Source organism: Corvus moneduloides, chromosome 16, assembly GCF_009650955.1.
Source record: "Corvus moneduloides isolate bCorMon1 chromosome 16, bCorMon1.pri, whole genome shotgun sequence".
Taxonomy (NCBI): domain Eukaryota; kingdom Metazoa; phylum Chordata; class Aves; order Passeriformes; family Corvidae; genus Corvus; species Corvus moneduloides.
The window spans coordinates 16,532,375-16,549,298 of record NC_045491.1 but is presented as its reverse complement, the minus strand read 5'-3'; the positions used below and the strand labels follow the sequence as shown (position 1 = coordinate 16,549,298).

The 16,924-nt window shown below is 55.2% G+C and overlaps 2 protein-coding genes across 6 annotated transcripts in view; both read right to left on the bottom strand.

The window, feature by feature from the left end:
- The window catches only part of PIGQ (phosphatidylinositol glycan anchor biosynthesis class Q), a 38,302-nt gene extending 33,711 nt beyond the window's left edge, over nucleotides 1–4,591 (bottom strand). The window contains exons 1-2 of one of the 5 annotated variants that reach the window (XM_032125990.1): nucleotides 4,567–4,591; nucleotides 440–1,130 (exon numbers count right to left, since the gene is read on the bottom strand). In XM_032125990.1, coding sequence (XP_031981881.1) covers nucleotides 440–1,104 — 665 coding nt within the window. In that variant the 5' untranslated portion in view covers nucleotides 1,105–1,130; nucleotides 4,567–4,591. Of the gene's footprint in view, nucleotides 1–439; nucleotides 1,131–1,896; nucleotides 3,904–4,196; nucleotides 4,282–4,566 lie in introns of those variants that run through there. The other 4 variants (XM_032125993.1, XM_032125992.1, XM_032125989.1 and 1 more) reach the window with 4 other exon arrangements.
- Nucleotides 4,592–6,344: 1,753 nt separating this feature from the next.
- NHLRC4 (NHL repeat containing 4) lies at nucleotides 6,345–8,017 on the bottom strand. Its single transcript, XM_032126371.1, has one exon. It carries the CDS (start codon nucleotides 7,550–7,552, stop codon nucleotides 6,386–6,388), a length of 1,167 nt encoding a protein of 388 aa, XP_031982262.1. The 5' UTR covers nucleotides 7,553–8,017; the 3' UTR covers nucleotides 6,345–6,385.
- Nucleotides 8,018–16,924: the final 8,907 nt, after the last annotated feature.

Below are 16,924 nucleotides of genomic sequence, written 5' to 3'. Positions count from 1 at the left end.
GAGAGGACAGATTAGAAACAGTATTTGCTGATGTTTCACAGCTGCAGAAGGACTCACAGCAAACAGGGAGGAGGGAGTCCTCAGCTATTGAGCCATTAAGGAGAGCCTCATGTCATTCTGTCAGCCACAGAACAGCCAGAAATCCACTGTTTCAGCTGTGATGAAACTGAAGCACGGCTGAACTATCCCTGCTGCAAATGGGAAGGACATTAATGCCTCCTCAGAAAACCTCCCAGCTCCACAAAGAGCTCTGAGAGAGGCTGTGGCATTGTGTTTTCAGTGGAGCTTCCCAGACTCCAGCAGGACCTCTTGCAGCAGCCTGTTCCAACAGAACAACTTCAAATCACATTTCTCACTGGGGTTGAGCAGTAGTCCAGCAATGCCTAAACACGAATTACATTTCCAGGTGAAACAAGCTGGGTGATGTCACATCCCCTACCTGCTCCTGCAGATCCCAGAGAGCAGTGAGAGCAGGAATGTCAGCAGCATGCAGGCAGGCACGGAGGCCTGCTTCATCAGCTCCACGATGATACTGGCCTCCACCCCATCCGACTGCCAGTGGGTCAGCTTGATGGGCCCCTCGTCGTACCTGTCGGTCATGAACAGGACCCGGCTCCTGGCCACCGTGTCAAAGATGGCCGAGAGCTTTGAGGCATCCTCTGCCCTCTGGCCAGCTGTGTCCAAAGGGGGGTGCAGATGGGAAAGCATGACTTTGCGCTGGTCATAGTACACCAAGATGATTTCTTCCTCCTGAGGGTTCTTAGAGTTTTTCTGAAGGGTAGAACAGCTCCAGAATTTGCTGTCTCCCTCTTTGCTTATCTGAATCCATGGCTCATGGCAGAATATGGTCCCAAGGTCTTCCAGGAACTCACTCAGACTATCTTCTTTCTCCTGTTTGCTGTTGCTCCATGAGCCAAGCACAGAAACACTGACTTTAGTCACACGCTGAACTTCCCCGAGGTACTGCTTCACCTGGACAGGAATGAAGGGGAAGTGCACCACAGCAAGGATGACAGCAGAGTTCTGCTCCGAGATCCAGCGGCCGATCAAAATGCCGCTGTCTGCCGAGGAGCAGCACGACGGAAAGAACACCTTCAGTACCATGACAGTGACCCTGGAGGGACATACACCTGCCAATAAACACAGAAGTTAAACTTGAGGATGGGGAGTAAATGCAAGGAAAATGTGAGCTGGCCAAAGCCACTGGAGAGGAGAACTAAGCATGTTTGAAAACACTAAGCCCAACCACTTGAGTAATGATATTAGTGACAGCCAACAGCCACACACACATTCAGGAGGTTCCTGATGATCTGCAGTCTTTGAAGGTAAGCCTGGAGTTTCCCAGTAAAGCCCTTCTCCAGTCCTGGAGGGGTTTTTTGTGGTGGTACCTGGATAAGCACAGCCCATCAGACCAGCCAAGATCAGGAATTCACCTAGCCTTAGATCTTGGATCCCACACTGGACGTGCTGGAGCACTTCCTAGAGAAGGGACTACATCACAGCACACCATGGTGCCTCTGGGGAGTATTTCCTGCTGCTACCAACAATCAAACACTGGTTCATGCTATAGTCTCCTTTATCACCTCACAGCCCAGAGCTCTGCTCTGTGGCAAACTCACTGAGCAATCTTGATCACATCGCTCAGCTCTTCCCCTCATCTGGAAACTGAGATGATAATTTTGTCAGAAGAGACTACAGTGATTAACTGAAATAGTTTTAATTCATTAGATTCAACAGTCTAAAAGAGGAGAAGCATCTCTGCTTTATCAGTGCTCTTTATCTCCAGTGCTTTTCTCCCATCATTAAGAACACATCTCAATGGCCTTGGGAGACTTTTCCAAAAAGGAGCTTTGAGGCAGTTGACAGTGTCTCTTTAAATAAGGTGGAGGTTTCTACCAGGGATATAATTGCAGTAAGGAGGGCGCTGGCGCAGAACAGGCGGCATCCGGCGCCCGTTGTCCTTTCCTGTCCTTCAGTGCTTTGTTAGGGATGTGAAAACTCCGCAGGCCCCCGAGGCTGCTCCTCTGCGAGGGACCCAGTCAGTTGGAAAGGGAACACAGAGGGTATTTACAACACAGAGGGAGGATGCGCAGCAGGAAGGGCCTGGTGGCTTTGTTTTCCTCTCCCTTAGTACAGGAGAGCTGAGCCAGTAAAGCTCAGCACCTGGCAATTTCCTACAGCATGGAGGGATGGAGCAGCAGCTATAGGGAGTGATTAACCTCTGGGGTTATAGTGGGGTAAACTGGGGAGTTGTGGACTCCCCATCCCTGGAAGTGTTCAGGATCAGGTTGGAAGGGGCTTGGAGCAAGCTGGGATAGTGGAAGGTGTCCCTGCCCATGGCAGGGGGTGGAATGAGATGGTCTGCAAGGTCCTTTCCATGCCAAACCATGCCATGATTCCATGACTCTTCTGAGATCCTGCTTCCTCACAGACTCCAGGTCTCTGAGGTTATCCCTCAGGTCAGAGAGGGAGAAATGAAGTCCCTCTGTGGCCTCCAGATCTTGCTGGGGACTGGAGGATCTCTGGGGCAGTGAGGGCCAGTGCTGGGTGCTTTCAGCACCTGCAAACACTGGGCTTCCAGCACCACACTGCCAACAAAATCCCTCAGGAGAGGGAAGCCTTGGGATGTACTTTGCAGTTTTGCAGTAAAAGGGAAAATTCAGTCCAAGCCAAAACATCAAAGGCAGCCTCTGTGATGTTTTTCCTACTGAAGGAGGGACAGTTGTTGTGAGTATTGCTGTGAAGGACTCTCAGTGTCTGTGCACAGCTGTCCTTAAAGGTCTGTCCATCCACTGGAAATTTCAGAGAGGAACTGTCAACTGACTCTTCATACACACATTTATTTTTCACTGAGATTGTTTTTAAAGATAGCCACAATCCTCTGGGAAAACTTCTCATGGAACAGAAACACTTCTCACCCTTATCTTCTCTAGTTTGCGAGTTTTTCCTCTTACACCTTCCCCAACTTTTTGAATTAACATAGTTTCATGCACCCAACTACCCTAGCTATAGCTCAGGTCAAATGATCTGCCCTTTGGATGCTGGAGACATGGCAGAGAAGACTCTGATACGATTTTCAGGCTGTACAAAATATCTTGACAGTTGAAAACCAGCTGATCAACTATTGTTATGTTAATGTGTCTCGTATTCCCAAATCCATGACTTGTCGTGCATCCACCTCACTCATTTCAATAGACTGATTGAAACATCAAATGTCATCACAGTCAACTGTTTCACTGCTGCTAATTTTAACAGAAAAATCCCACCAATGCTCATGCAGTGCCTGCTCATCAAGCGCCTAAAATCTTCCAGATCCACCTATTTCTGCTGAAAACATCCATCTTTCCCTGAGAGCATCAATGCAATGATCTCAAGGTCACCAAAACCAACAAAATAAACGCCACCTAAAATGTGTTAATGCAACCAAAAAAATGAATACAGGACCCCAGGACTGATTAATTCCAGAATTTTTGTTAGAAAAGCAAAGGTGAACGGTGGGATGTGGCCATGGTCTCACCCCAGAGGCTATCCTGTGGCCACACGGTGTCAAGGGGGACTGATCCGACAGCAAATCCACACCTGAGCATCCCACTTGTAGGGGGATTAGGGCCAGGATATAAAGAATCATAGAACCATGGAACTGTAAAGGTTGGAAAAGCCCTCGGAGAACATTGAGTCCAGTCATTCCCCTAGCAGCAGCACCATCACCACTAAACCATGTCCCCAGGTGCCACATCCACAGGGCTTTTTGAACACTTCAGGGCTGGCATTCCACCACTGCCTTGGGCAGCCTGTGACAGTGCCTGACCATGCTTTTCGTGAAGAAATTTCCACACCTATCCTATCTATGTTCAAACTAAACCTCTCCTGGCACAATTTAAAGACATTTCCTCTTATCTTGTCCCTTGTTCCCTGAATCCGACCCCCCCCCCCGGCTGTCCCCTCCTGTCAGGGAGTTGTGTAGAGCCAAAAGGTCCCCCCTGAGCCTCCTTTGCTCCAGCCTGAGCCCCTTTCCCAGCTCCCTCAGCCGCTCCTGGTGCTCCAGCCCCTTTCCCAGCTCTGCTCCCTTCTCTGGACCCGCTCCAGCCCCTCAGTGTCGCAAGGGCCCGGCGCTGCCCCCGGCCCGCCGGGGCCTCCCCGGTGCCCGCGCAGGCCCCGCGCCCGGCCCGGCCCGGCCCGGCCCGCTCCGCTCCTACCGCCGGCTCCGCTCCGCCGCTTCCGCCCGCGGTTGCTCGGAGACGCCGCTGCGGCCGGGCCGTGCAGCGGGACGGGCCCGGCCGGCGCCGCCACCCGCCGCCCGCGTTCCGCTGTGCCTCGGCTCCCCGCTCCCCGCTCCTCGCTCCGGTCTGTCGAGCCCCGCCGGCCCCGCTCCCGGCAGCGCCGCTCCCCGGGCTCGTCCCGGCGCCTTCCCGCGGGCCCCGAGAGCGGCGGGGCCGCCTGAGCCGCGCGATAAGGAGCGGCAGTGCCCCCCGCCTCCCCTGCCACCGCCCGGCCTGGAGCGGGGCCAGGGGCTCGGCTGTGCTCACGGGACGCTGTTGGCTCCATCCCCACAGGCCAGGGGCTCACCTGTCCTCACAGGACCCCGTTGTCGTCTGTTCCCAAAACCGAGGGCCTCCGCTGTTCTCCCGGGACCCTGCAGTCCCTCATTCCACAGGCCAGGCTGTCAGCTCTTCTCATGGGATGCCACTGTCCATGATCCCCCATCCCCAAAGTCCAGGTCTCACCTCTCTTCACAGGACCCTGCTGTCCCTCATCCCACAGGCCAGGCACTCACCTTTCCATGGGAGACCACACTGTCCTTCATCCCCAAAGTCCAAGGACTCGCCTTTCCTCAGGGAACCCTGTTGTCCCCCATCCCACTAGCAGGGGGCTCAGCTGTCCTGATGGGAGCGTCTTGACCCCCATCCTGACTGCCTCAGTGGATGCCTGGCCCAGCAGAGGCCCACGGGTGCCAACAGGCGCCCAAGAGCTTTGTCCTGTGATCCAGCAGTGGGTCAGGGTCAGCGAGCTTGGGAAGATGCTGGGCAGCATGAGGGGGTCCCCACATGGAAAGGGAGAGCAGGTGCAGAAGTTGGGGTGGGCTAGAGAAAAGGTTTGGGATGCTATTTTTGTTGTTGGATGCCACAGAATTGGAAATAAGCTGGGGGAGATTTGGTTTTCTGGGAGCTCAGCTTCCTGAGATGGGACAGGCTCATCCCCGCATTCCTGCAGACCATGCAGCCCCCTCCCTGCTGCTGCCTCACTCTGCACGGAGAGGGGTCTTGGAGGGCACCACGAGGTGTCTGTTGTGTTCAGTGCCTGTTCCAGGGCCAGGAGGGAGCAAGACCCTCTCCAGGGATCATGTGGGATGAGAGGCGTGACTTGGGTCTGGGATATCAGCAGAGACCGGGGAGTCGTTGAGCGCCATGCCCACACGGAGGGCTGGAGTGGGGAGAGGAAAACGCCCGTTCCTGTGCCGGCACACCCTGCCCGCCTTCCCCTGGCCGCTGCCGATAAAGGCAGCGGACGTGGCTCTGACCCCTCCTCTCCAGAGCGCAACAAGGCAGCTCCAGCCGCAGGACGCGGGGCAGTGTGAGGAGTTCCACGTTTCCATATGGAATTTGCTCCATGCAGTGGTTGTTGCTTCCCTGTAGAGGTCAGGAATGCAGCACAGAAGGAGTTACCATCATCTTACCCTTTTCCTGAAGTCTGCTGCAGACCCAGTGTGCTGTTCTCTGATTGCAAAACCCTCCCTAATAATTAGCCTGGGAATGAATTAGTATGGACCAGTTGTCATCATGCCAGGCTGGACAGGGCTTGGAGCAACCTGGTCTAGTGGAAAGTGTCCCTACTCATGGCAGGGTGTAGATCTAGGTGATCTTTAAGGACCCAATCCAAACCATTGTGTGATTCCATGATTCTGTGATAGAACATGGACTTCCAGCATGGCCTTACCCCTCCGGTCATGCTCTGGCATCAGGAAGATGGGACCATGGCACACTAAAATCATATGGAGAGAGGAGAAATACTTATATTAGCTTTGGAAAACACACAAGGAATAGAGGGTGTGCTGATAACAAGTTTGCCAAAGCACCAATGCAAGGCCAATTCTGAGTAGCTGGGTCATCCTTTAGGTACTCCGGTGGGTCCAGAGCTGGTCTAGTCCTGGGAGAAGCTGGAGACCATCAGGCAGTCAGGTCTGGGGCAATGTCCCATCCCTGCAAGTGTCCAAGGCCGTGTTGGACGGGGCTTGGAGCAACATGGTCTAGTGGAAGGTGTCCCTGCCCATGGCACGGGATGGAATGAGATGGTCTTTACAGTCCCTCCCAACCCAAACCATTCCATGATTCTATGACATGAATCTGTGGGAGCAGTGGAGCTCTCAGCCCACCTACAGACCCACAGCTCAGCAGGGCTGCAGGGGAACCACCCTCCCTCCCCATCTGGATGTTTGGTTGGGGCCAGCACATGGTGCCCTAGCATTGGTGGGTCTGTACGGGGACCTCACACAGTACTTAAAGACTTTGACACAATTCTCCACTGTGTCTGCCACGAAGAGGTGCCCAGAGGAGGAGCAAGCCATGCCAGCGGGCCTCCGCAGCCCTGTGGACACCAGGCAGACGGGAGCTCCATGCTCTGGGAACAAGTGGACTGTACGGCGCTGCTCATCTGCCACCAGGATGCTGCCATCCGTGTCCACGCAGACCCCAGCAGGGTTGCCAAACTGGTGTCCGTATTTGCTGCTGAGGGAGCAGAGGAGCTTACGGCTCCTCATGAAGACCTTGACGTCTCCACACTCCTCGCTCACCACAAAGCCTCCACCAGGCACCGGACTGACGTAGCGAGGTCCCTGCAGGTTGGGGACAGAGCGGACATTGAGTGTCCTGAAAGCATGGTCCAGAGCAAAGCTGTGCACTTGGCCTTGTGCATAGTCTGCTACCAGGATCTTGCCCACGGAGTCTACTCCAATACCCCTGGGGGAACCACCCTTCCTGACCTTTATCCATTCCCCCTTGGAGAGGCTGGTGTGAGGGTTGAAGACCCAGATGGCTTCATTCACCATGTCAGCTACAGCCACCATTCCCATCCTAGTCACAGTAACATCTTCTGGCAAGAAAATGCTGCCTCCCTTGCCCGTCTGCTGGCAGCGCAGGGACCGCAGTGTGTGGCCTGTGCTGCTGAGGACGTGGACCCAGGGAGCACTCTCAGCTGTCACATAGATGGAGCCATCCGGGGAGCAATGGATTCCACTGACACCCCCATAGCGGCTGCCGGTGGGGTTGGGAATCTGCTGGACCAGCTCATCCTGGCAATAGCAGAGGAGGTTCTTGATGTTGTCCAGATCTCCACACAGGCTTTTGGCCTTATCTGCCAGCTGGTGGACCTGGTGCTGGGTCACCATGCCCATGCCACGCTGGCTGTGCAGCAGCGGGCTGGCTGACTGCAGCGTGGCAAATGACTTCAGCTGGAGGCTGTAGATGGTTTTCAGAAGCTTCTCTTTTATCTGGCTGGTCTCCAGAGTGTCATCCATGACAAATCTCTTGTCCCTGTTTGGGGGAAGCAGTAGGACCATGACTGTCCCTGCCTGCTGCCATCTCTGGGGCCATTCTATGGTGCTTGCTATCTACCCGGGATCAAGGCATTGGTGCTAGTCTGGATTCACTTCATGCCAGAGAGACCATGTCACCTTATTGCCAGCTAATTATGAAATAAGGACAAATAAGGACTATGGCACAGAAATGAAAGAGTCACCAAGATGGATTTGCAGCTGGAGGAGCCAGCAAAAAGGTCCAACAGCTCCAACAGCTCAACTGGTGTAAGATGTGGCCCGAAGATTTATGTGTAAAGGTGAGCCCTGTGTGTGAACATATTGAATGGGACCTCAACCTCTCCAGTTCCTGAGATGGTGGCTTCTTTCAGGTCTTTAACACTTGTTACTCCTATTTTCTGTGAGCCTCATCTCTCCAAACCAAGCTCGACCCATGATTAGATTTGAGTGACTCAGGGTGACCATTCCTCAACTCCCACATGTGTCAGATGTCACACGTGGCCAGTGCATGTCTTCGCTAATGGCAGCTCCTTTCCCATCCAAATAGTTTCATAGAATCACAGAATATCCTGAATCAGAAGGGACCCACAGGGATCATCCAGTCCAACCCTGGCCCTGCACAGACACCCCAACAACCCCACCCTGGGCATCCCTGGCAGCGCTGTCCAAACGCTCCTGGAGCTCTGGCAGCCTCGGGGCCGTGCCCATTCCCTGGGGAGCCTGGGCAGTGCCCAGCACCCTCTGGGGAAGAACCTTTCCCTGATATCCAGCCTGACCCTGCCCTGGCCCAGCTCCAGCTGTTCCCTAGGTCCTGTCCCTGTCACAGGGAGCAGAGATCATTACCTGCTGATTAAGTTACCTCTGAAGTAGCCAACAACTTGTCAGGGAGAAAAGGGGAGGTTCTGCTCTGAAAGATAGATTCAATCTTCACCATTTTCTCAGACATGAGAACCACCATGAGAACCCAAATTCCTGTTTTGCTCACTCTCACTCTGTTTTAAAACCAGGCAGCGATGGGAGCCCAGCTTTGCTGTGTCCTGCCCAGGCCTGGCTGGAGTATGGCTTATAACACACAGCCAGGAGCTGGCAAGGGAAATGTTAAGAGAAATATGACCTCATTAAAGCTCCTGGAGAGGCACAGCTTCACTTTGCTTTAAATGTGATTATAATTAATATTATAATGGGCACACTTGGCTGTTTTGAGTTGTTTGCAAACCATCACTCCACTTTTATTGCCCCATGTCCCATGATTGCCTGGATCATGTGCTCTATGCTGCTCACAAAAGTGACATTTCCCCAGACCACAGCTGAAGAAAGCTAAGGCATACGGTGCCAAATAGTCCTTCTCATGTGCAAACACTACAGCTATCTAAAAGCCATCCCTGAATAATTGCAGAGCTATTAAATGCAAATATATGATGGCGGGGATGAGAGAATACAGATGGAAATCTGATTCCTGCTGGTTTTGGGGCCTGGGAACAGCTTTTTCCTCCCCATGGTGTTTTTTTCTTCCCCATGGTGGTTAAGCCTTATATCTCCAGCAGCAGAGATCTGCTTGGTGGAAACAAGCCCTCCACATCTCAGGACTGCTTGTCAGGGTCCTCCTTCAGAGCTGGACAGAGTCCTCAATCCAAGAAACTGGATTTTACAGATGGGGAAACTGAGTCACTGCCAGGGAGAAATGTACTGACTGCCACATCAGGAGCATCTACCTCGCTTCCTGGGCACTGGACACCCAAAGTTGCCATCAGACCCTTGATGGTGTGTCCTGAGCTTAGTTTGAGCTGCTTGGGGTCCAAGCCCCAGAAAAGGGCTCTGACACTGTCCCCCACACAGCTCAGGCCAACCACCTGTGGCTACGAGCCCAGCCCCACAGATCCTGTACCTCAGTCCTGCTGTCCTGGGGGCTGCCTGTCCTTCCCTGGCAGCGCTGCCCTCCCACCGGCTCCGTCCTGCTCCCTCGCCGGGCTCAGGGCAGTGGGACCGAGGGATGTTGTGTTGTTAGTGACGGGCGATTGCCCTCAAGTCTGGGTAAACACAGCTCCTTGTGCTGACAACCAGAAGCAGCAAGACAAGGGCTGATCCACAAGGTTTTTACTCCCTGCTGGTCTCCTGCCCAGAAACAAGGTGCCTTTCCCCCAGGATCAGTCTGTGTCCCACCTGCCTGCTCCAGCCAGAGGGAGGCACCCAGCTGCAGGGGTGATGTGGGGTTTTTACGTAGAGGCAAAAGGGCTGATTTGCTGCTCCTCACTCTTGGCAGCTGCTGGGGGGGCACAGGGATGCTCACACTGTGAATCAGGGCTCCTCACAGCTTCATCACTGCCTCCCTGTGTGCCCCAGCCTGAGCACAGTGCAGGTGTGTGCCTCAGTCTCCTCTCTTACATAAAGAAGACTGGTGAATTTTGCCGTGTCAGGCTTTGAGATGCAGTGATGGAGAAGCTCTAGAAGAGGCAGATCAGCCAGGACTGCTGGAACCCTTTCTCCCCTTTCTATGTCCATGCTGCTCAACCCAAGATCTCCACAACTGGACAAAACCGTGCTTGGAGTTGATGGTGGCATTTATTAGTTCTGCCCCAACAAAGAGGGTCAGGAGTAAAAGCAGAGTTAGCAAGGAGCAGCCTGCAAGGGGCTGCTCAGGACCTGCCCTCCCTCCCTGGCAGTGACTCCTGACAGTGCTTCCTGAGAGTGCCCTGTCCACTTCTGCCCACAGTGAGCTCAAACCACCCACCTTAAACCTGGCCAAGTCGTGAAGAAGTTTGTGTCTGTTCATTATTCAGATGGGCCAAATATAAGTGAAGTTTGGGTCAGACTCAGGCACCTTTTTGGATGCTTGGAGGGGCCGCATGTGCCTCCCTTAGGACTAAGGAAGCAGGTTGGGGTCTGTCTGGCTGCAGGAGCTGTGGGATGAGGATCTGCCTCCAAAGCCCCAGGGCTGGGTGCTCTTCTCACCAGGTGTTTAGGGCCCTTCTGGTCCTGGATCAGTGTATCCCTGAACCTCACAGTGCCTGCTTCAGACCTAATACCAGCCGAAATTAGAAAAATAACTTGACATGACAAGCGCTGGGGCCGCTCCATCTGAGCCCCAGCAGGACAGGAGGCAGCTTCAAAAACCATCTCCCAGGGCAACAGGGTTTGACCTTTTGTTTCACTGTTGTGTGCTCCATCACCAGGATAAACAAACACAGCCTGGCCCTGGGGCTCCTGTTCACCTTTCCAGGACCGTGGCTCTGTCACAACCTGTTCGGAAGCCATCCCGGACCCCAGGAGATGCCTGTGTCATGGCAGAGCCCTGGCACAGCCCATGCCCACGCCAGCACCGGGAGCTGCAGGGTTCAAGGACATGGGCATGGTCAGCCTGCTGCTGCTGGAGATGGGCCAAACCAAAGAGAGGTTGGGTTCAGTTCAGGCTTTCCTGGAGCACATTCCTTGCACGTATAAGTGGCAAACTTCACCCCTTGTGGCTTTTCCTCCCCTGGCACGGGGCAGCAGCTCTTGGTTGTGTGTCCAGAAGGAACACACAAACCCTGGGTCTCTGCCAGTCCCTGTGCCCAGGGAGACAGGCACGGTGCCTGCCTGGCACACTACAAGTGTGCAGGGAGCCAGCGGGAGATCCCACAGGAGGAGTTACCAAGTCACAGGCTCGTGGGAAAACAACTCAAATCCATCCACTGAGAATATTTCCCCACCTAGAGCACAGCTCTGTGACTGGGGAGCATGTGGGGGGACCCGAAAGTCCACAGTGTCAGTCCAGTGTCGGTTGTGGTGCAACAAAACCCTCCTGTGGCTCAAGTCCCTGCTGGACACCAGAGCACTCCGGCCCCGAGGGTTTCAGCATTCCCCAGCTTACTCTGGACCCTGCTGGACACCAGAGCACTCCAGCCCTGAGGGTTTCAGCATTCCCCAGCTTACTCTGGACCCTGCTGGACACCAGAGCACTCCAGCCCTGAAGGTTTCAGCATTCCCCAGCTTACTCTGGACCCTGCTGGACACCAGAGCACTCCGGCCCCGAGAATCCCAGCAGTCCCCAGCCTGCTCTACACCACCGTCAGCGCAAGAAAGTTGCAGCCGAGGGCTGTGGTGGTTTGCTGGGACCGAAGGGGCGACGAGGGGACGGAGCAGGGTGGCAGCAGGTGCCGGGCTGGACACGGGCTGGTCATTGCTTCGTGCGGACACCAGGCGGCCCCGTCTGTCCGAAGAACCGGGAATGATTGGCACTGATCATCAAACAGCTGGAATGCACCCTGTCTGTGTCTGTGCGTGTGCGCAAGGGAAAGTCGGATCCCAGGACTGTGCAAGAGGTTTCGGTGGGAAGCTGGAGCAGGCACTGCACATCCACACACAGAAAACATGATCTCCAAGCAGAGCAGAGCCTCTGTCCTGGCTGCACTCCCCCACTGTCCATGGAGTGCTTGCAGTGTCCAGCTGGGGACATGCAGGGACCTGGGGACACTGCGGGACACAGCTCTTGGAGTCTGATCCCCCACGCAGGGTGAGACTGGGCGGGGGATTCCTAAACTTTATTCCATGGAGGTGAGAGCAAGAACTCAGCTCCTCTTCAGGCAGCACAGAAATCCCTCAAGAAAGGAAAGCTGTAACTACTCTGGTCCCTAAAACTGACCTGGTCCTGCATGGACATCCCGGAATCCCCTCTGCTGGTTAGCTAACCAATGGAAAAGATTCTCCAGGGTCTGATATGGGCTCAGCTGACACCTCAGCTTCTCCCTTTCTCCCTCCTCCTGCACAGCCTCCCTGCTCACAAGGCTCACAAGAGGATTAGGGAGTTAATCCTCTTTAGGACATCAAGCTCTCTGTTGAGCCTGCTGGGAAGGGCCAGAAGCTGTGAAGCACAGCGGGGCACTGCCACAAAGCCTCTTTCATGCCAGGAACAGCGCTGTGGATGAATCCCTGTCCTGGTGGCAGCATCCCCATTGCCGCCCCCTTCTCCACCCGACCCAGGCACGAGCCTGTCCCCGTGGGAGCTGGGCAATGGTCCCACCAGGCTATCTCCCTCCGCCCCATCGTGGCATCTCCACCTGGTCTGGAAGGGTGGTGGGAGGAAAGCAAAGCACCCTCCTGTCCTGGCAGGGAACAGCATCCCAAGGCCATGCAGGAAGTGGGAAACAAACAGAAGCTCTCTGCAAACACAGCTCCATGCTCAGCCCACTGAGGAGGGCTCTGGATGTCCAGGAGCTCTGTAGAATCCCAGGGGCGTGGCTGTTACTGGAGCAAAGCTATGTGCCAGAAATATTCCTGTATGGATGGTACTGAGCCAATTGGTCTTCCACGAGGGATTGCTCCAGCTCTTCCTCTGGTGAGGAAGGGTGCAGGCTGGCACTGCTGGTGTGCCACTGGCTACAGGTGGGCAAGGAAGCACCTGCACCTGCAATTTCTGTTCCCACTTCCCCCCCAAACCACAAAGTGTCAACATCCTTGGGTACCCTGCACCTAAAATCAGGGAGGAAATAACAGGGGCTGAGTGCTTTGACTACCTGAGCCCCAGATCTGGGAAAATGATGTGGGTGTTCTGGCTTTGCAGCAGCTGCTGCCTGCAGTGGGGGAGCCAGGGCTGCCCAGGCACAGTACCTAGCTGTGCAGGTGCTCCTGGGTCTTCAGGAAGCTTCTGCCTTGCAGGAATGTTTGATCCTTCTCTTTCAACCATTCGACCCTCAGCATCTTCTCCTGCACCCCAAGGCAGCAGTGGGGAACACGCAGCAGTGGTGCCCTGGTACCACTTGGCATCTCCTGTGTTGCCCCAGTCCCAGCAGGCATGGGCCCCTTCCAGGCAGGGAAGTGGGCAGGAAGGCAGGAGCTGATCAAACAGCCGCAGCCAGGATCTCACCCTGCTTTAGCCTGCAAAGCCTGAGGGAAACCTTCTCTCTGCTCAGCTTGGCTGCCTTTGGAAGGATCGGCCCTGGTGAGATCCAGAGCACTGCCCTCACCCGCCCCAGCTCTTTTAAGTACCTAAACCCTCAGTGCTTCCCTCCGTGGGCCTTTGATCCAGCTCCAAAGCTGGAAAGGTTCTGCCCTGGGCAAATACCCAGGGAAATAATCCATTCAGAGGCATCTAGGAGCAGGGAAAGGAAACCTCCAATTGCAATAACAGATGGGAAAACGCAGCAGGGAAATTTTGTAGCCTTTTGCACTGTTTTTCCTCATTTAAAGCTGAGAAGATGGGATAGCTACTCCTCTGCACTGGCTACATGCTATGGGGGGGTGGAGAACACAGCTGCTGCCGGAGCAGCTTTGGAGCTGCAGTCTCAGGGACTGCCCAGCACTTCAGTGCTTGTGGCTGACGGGGGTTGAAAAGTTCATGTGGGACTTGAAATACTCCAGCAGTGCAGCAGTGCTCCTGTCAGAGCCAGGGGACAGTCACCAGGGCACAGCAAGATGGCTCGAGGCAGAGATGCCCTCACAGTGGTTGTGGTGGAGAGAGCGATGAGGAGCAGCAGTGCTGCTTCCACAAACAGCTGGGAGCAGAGGATCCAAGATAAGCCACCGGCAGTGTGTGGAGTGATGCCTTCTGTCTGCCTCTGCTCCTCTTCCTCCCACAGAAAAGCTCCCAGGAGGATCAGGAGGACTTGCTGTTCCTCCCCAGGAGCTGCAATTGGGGTGAGAGCTGGGCTGTCCCTCTGATCTGCATTGCCCTGGCAGATCAGCCCCTGCCAGGTCTCAGCACATCTGTGCTGCTTCCCTGCTGTGCTACCAGCCCTGGGGGCAACATTTGTGCCTCGAGGGGAGTCACAGCCTCCCCTGCTTGCTCCTACTGTGCTAATGCTTCCAAGCAAAGGGAGGAACAATGCTAAGAAGAGGGGTGAGGAAGAGACAAAGGGAACGGTGTTCTCATGGCACTGTTAGTACCTCCCAGCACACCTTACTTGGAGCTCCCAAGACTAACACCACTCCTTACTTAAGGTCATGGGGAAACTACCTCACAACGTGCAGCCATTTGGCAGAAAGAAAACCTTCCCAGCCTTTCCCCAGGTGGGAAGTGCAAGGTGAGTTGGGACAGGCCCTCTGGAGTGATGAGACCCCTTTGGGGTCAATTCCTGATTCGTCTTCCCAGCTCGAGTCCTCTCAGCCTGGTATCTTTCCCTGCCCTCGGCTCACAGTTAAAGTTGCCCTGTCACCGCTGCAAAGCTGGGTCATTGCCTCCCTCCTGCCTGAGATGGAGCAGTTCTGCTCCAGGTTGTCTTTGCAGCTTCACACGTCTGCTCAGAAATCTCCTGGCCGACCTTGGCCCTTCTTGAGCCCACGTTTGGTAACTTTCCACTGCTCTGAGCTCCGGCCTGCCCACGTTGGGGTAAGAGAAAACTGGTTGTGCTGGGCAGGAACCACTTCTCGTCCCCAGCTGGTTCCACCTGGGAGCCCACAGCTCTGAGTGAGTGCCCAGCTCCCCAGCCAGCTGTAGGTGGGGCCTGGGATGCCCTGGCACAGCGGGGTGGGGCACCTCAGCACTCGCCCTCCTGGTCATCTCTGTCACGGCCTCTGAATTTGCATGGTGCCGAATCACTTGGATCTCCCCCAACCAGCTGCACATTGCTGTGTGCAAGGGGTGAACTCCCCCCGGCACCAAATGTGTCCCCATTTCTGGGTGTCACAGCCAGCACCCTGCTGGTGCTTGGCAGCACCCAACTCTGGACATGGCATTGGCTCCACCACACCTTTTACTTGTGGGCAAACCAAAGGGAGTTTGCAGCTCTGTCCCTTGGACCATGGTTTCCCTGCCAGGCTGGAGTGCAGTGGGAAGAGGTGATGCCCACCACAGCCCCAGCCATCCTCCATGCAGGTGGATGACTCCTGGGACTCCTGGTGACTGTACCTCTGCAGTGAATGTCCCCTTCCACCTTGGGATCCACCCCCAGATTTTGTCCCTGGCCCTTTGCCACCAAGCCAGGGAAATCTGGGGACACAGCATTTTCAGGGGTCTCTGGGATGTTCCCACCTCATGCTTGGGGCTGCCCTGCTCACAATGAGCAGCCTGACATGACATCCTGCCACCCTTCCCCAGGAGCTCTGGTCCCATCCCTGTGTCCCAGGGTGTCTGGTTTGCCCCTGCACTGTCTCCCCTTGCTGTTGACCCTGGCAGGGCATCCAGCCAGAGCTCACAACCAGTGGCTGGAAAGCTGGTTGGGGATGCAGCAAACCCACCCTCCGTGTCCTCCACTCCCAGCTTCCCTGGGGCCACATCCTTGTGCCAATGGGATGGGAAGTGTAACAACCTCCTCTTTTACAAGGAGCCTTGGAATCTGGTTCCTTCCACTGCCTTGCCTGAGATAAGCCTTCCCTTAGGGTTTGTTTATTAGGAAACTTCCCTCCCTCCCAATCCCTGAGCTCTCCATTGCTCTTGAAGCCAGAGGAGAAGGAATACTTGAGCAGGAGCAGCTGTACCCACCTGGGGTTAGAAACCCATAAAAGTTGTGCAGCTCCATTGACCAGGAGCTGCTGGGCTCTGGGCTGGGCCAGGGACCTGCTGTGACCCCACATCCCCCCAGCCCCAGGAGCAGGGGAGCTGCTGCCTCATCAGGGCAGGGGAGGGATTTGGCTGGGTCCTCCATCTGCTGATTGGGAGTGGGCTTGGATGGCAGGAAAATGGGGGGGGACATGCAAGTAGGGGGAGTGTGGTCAACCATGGCCATGAGCGATGGCTATCTGGTGGGACTGCGTGTAAAGGGTGGGTAATGGCTCCCTATCAGATGCCTTTAGGGTGACCAAATAGCTGTGTAATGGGTCCTGTGCTGGAGTGGGCTGAGGGCCCTGGGGGTGCAGATTGCAGCCTGGATAAGCCACCCCAGTAGTTCAACTCCCATCCATTATTTAAATGTAAGGGTAAATGCTTTCATCTTTTCAACTGGAATGGTGCCACCAGCTCAGCCACCTCCCTGGTGGCCTGCAGGCAGGAGTCCCTGGGAAGGGAACTGCCTTGGACAGCCATGGCCGGGCAGAGAGGGGAGAAACCCCCTCTGTGGGGGTGCCACCAGCACCCCTGAGGACAATGTGCAAAGGCTGAGGGACAGGGTGGCACTGGGGACACGGGATATGACCCTGCACCTTCTCTCTGATCTTCCCTGCACCAGGGTCTGGTGTTGTGGTCCCAGGGTCCAGCCGTGGTGGATTGTAAAGGAGAAGGGAGGAAAAGGCCGTGTGTGTGTGCAGGGACTTCAGCAGGAGCAAGCAGTGTCGTGCCAGGACAAGGGGAATGACTTCAAATTGAAAGAAAGTAGGTTTAGATTACAGGTTAGGAAGAAATTCTTCTGTGTGAGGGTGGTAAAGCCGTGGCACAGGGTGCCCAGAGAAGCTGGGCACAGGCTGCCCCTGGATCCCTGGAAGTGTCCAAGGCCAGGTTGGACGGGGCTTGGAGCAACCTGGGACAGTGGAAGGTTTCCCTGTTCATGGCAG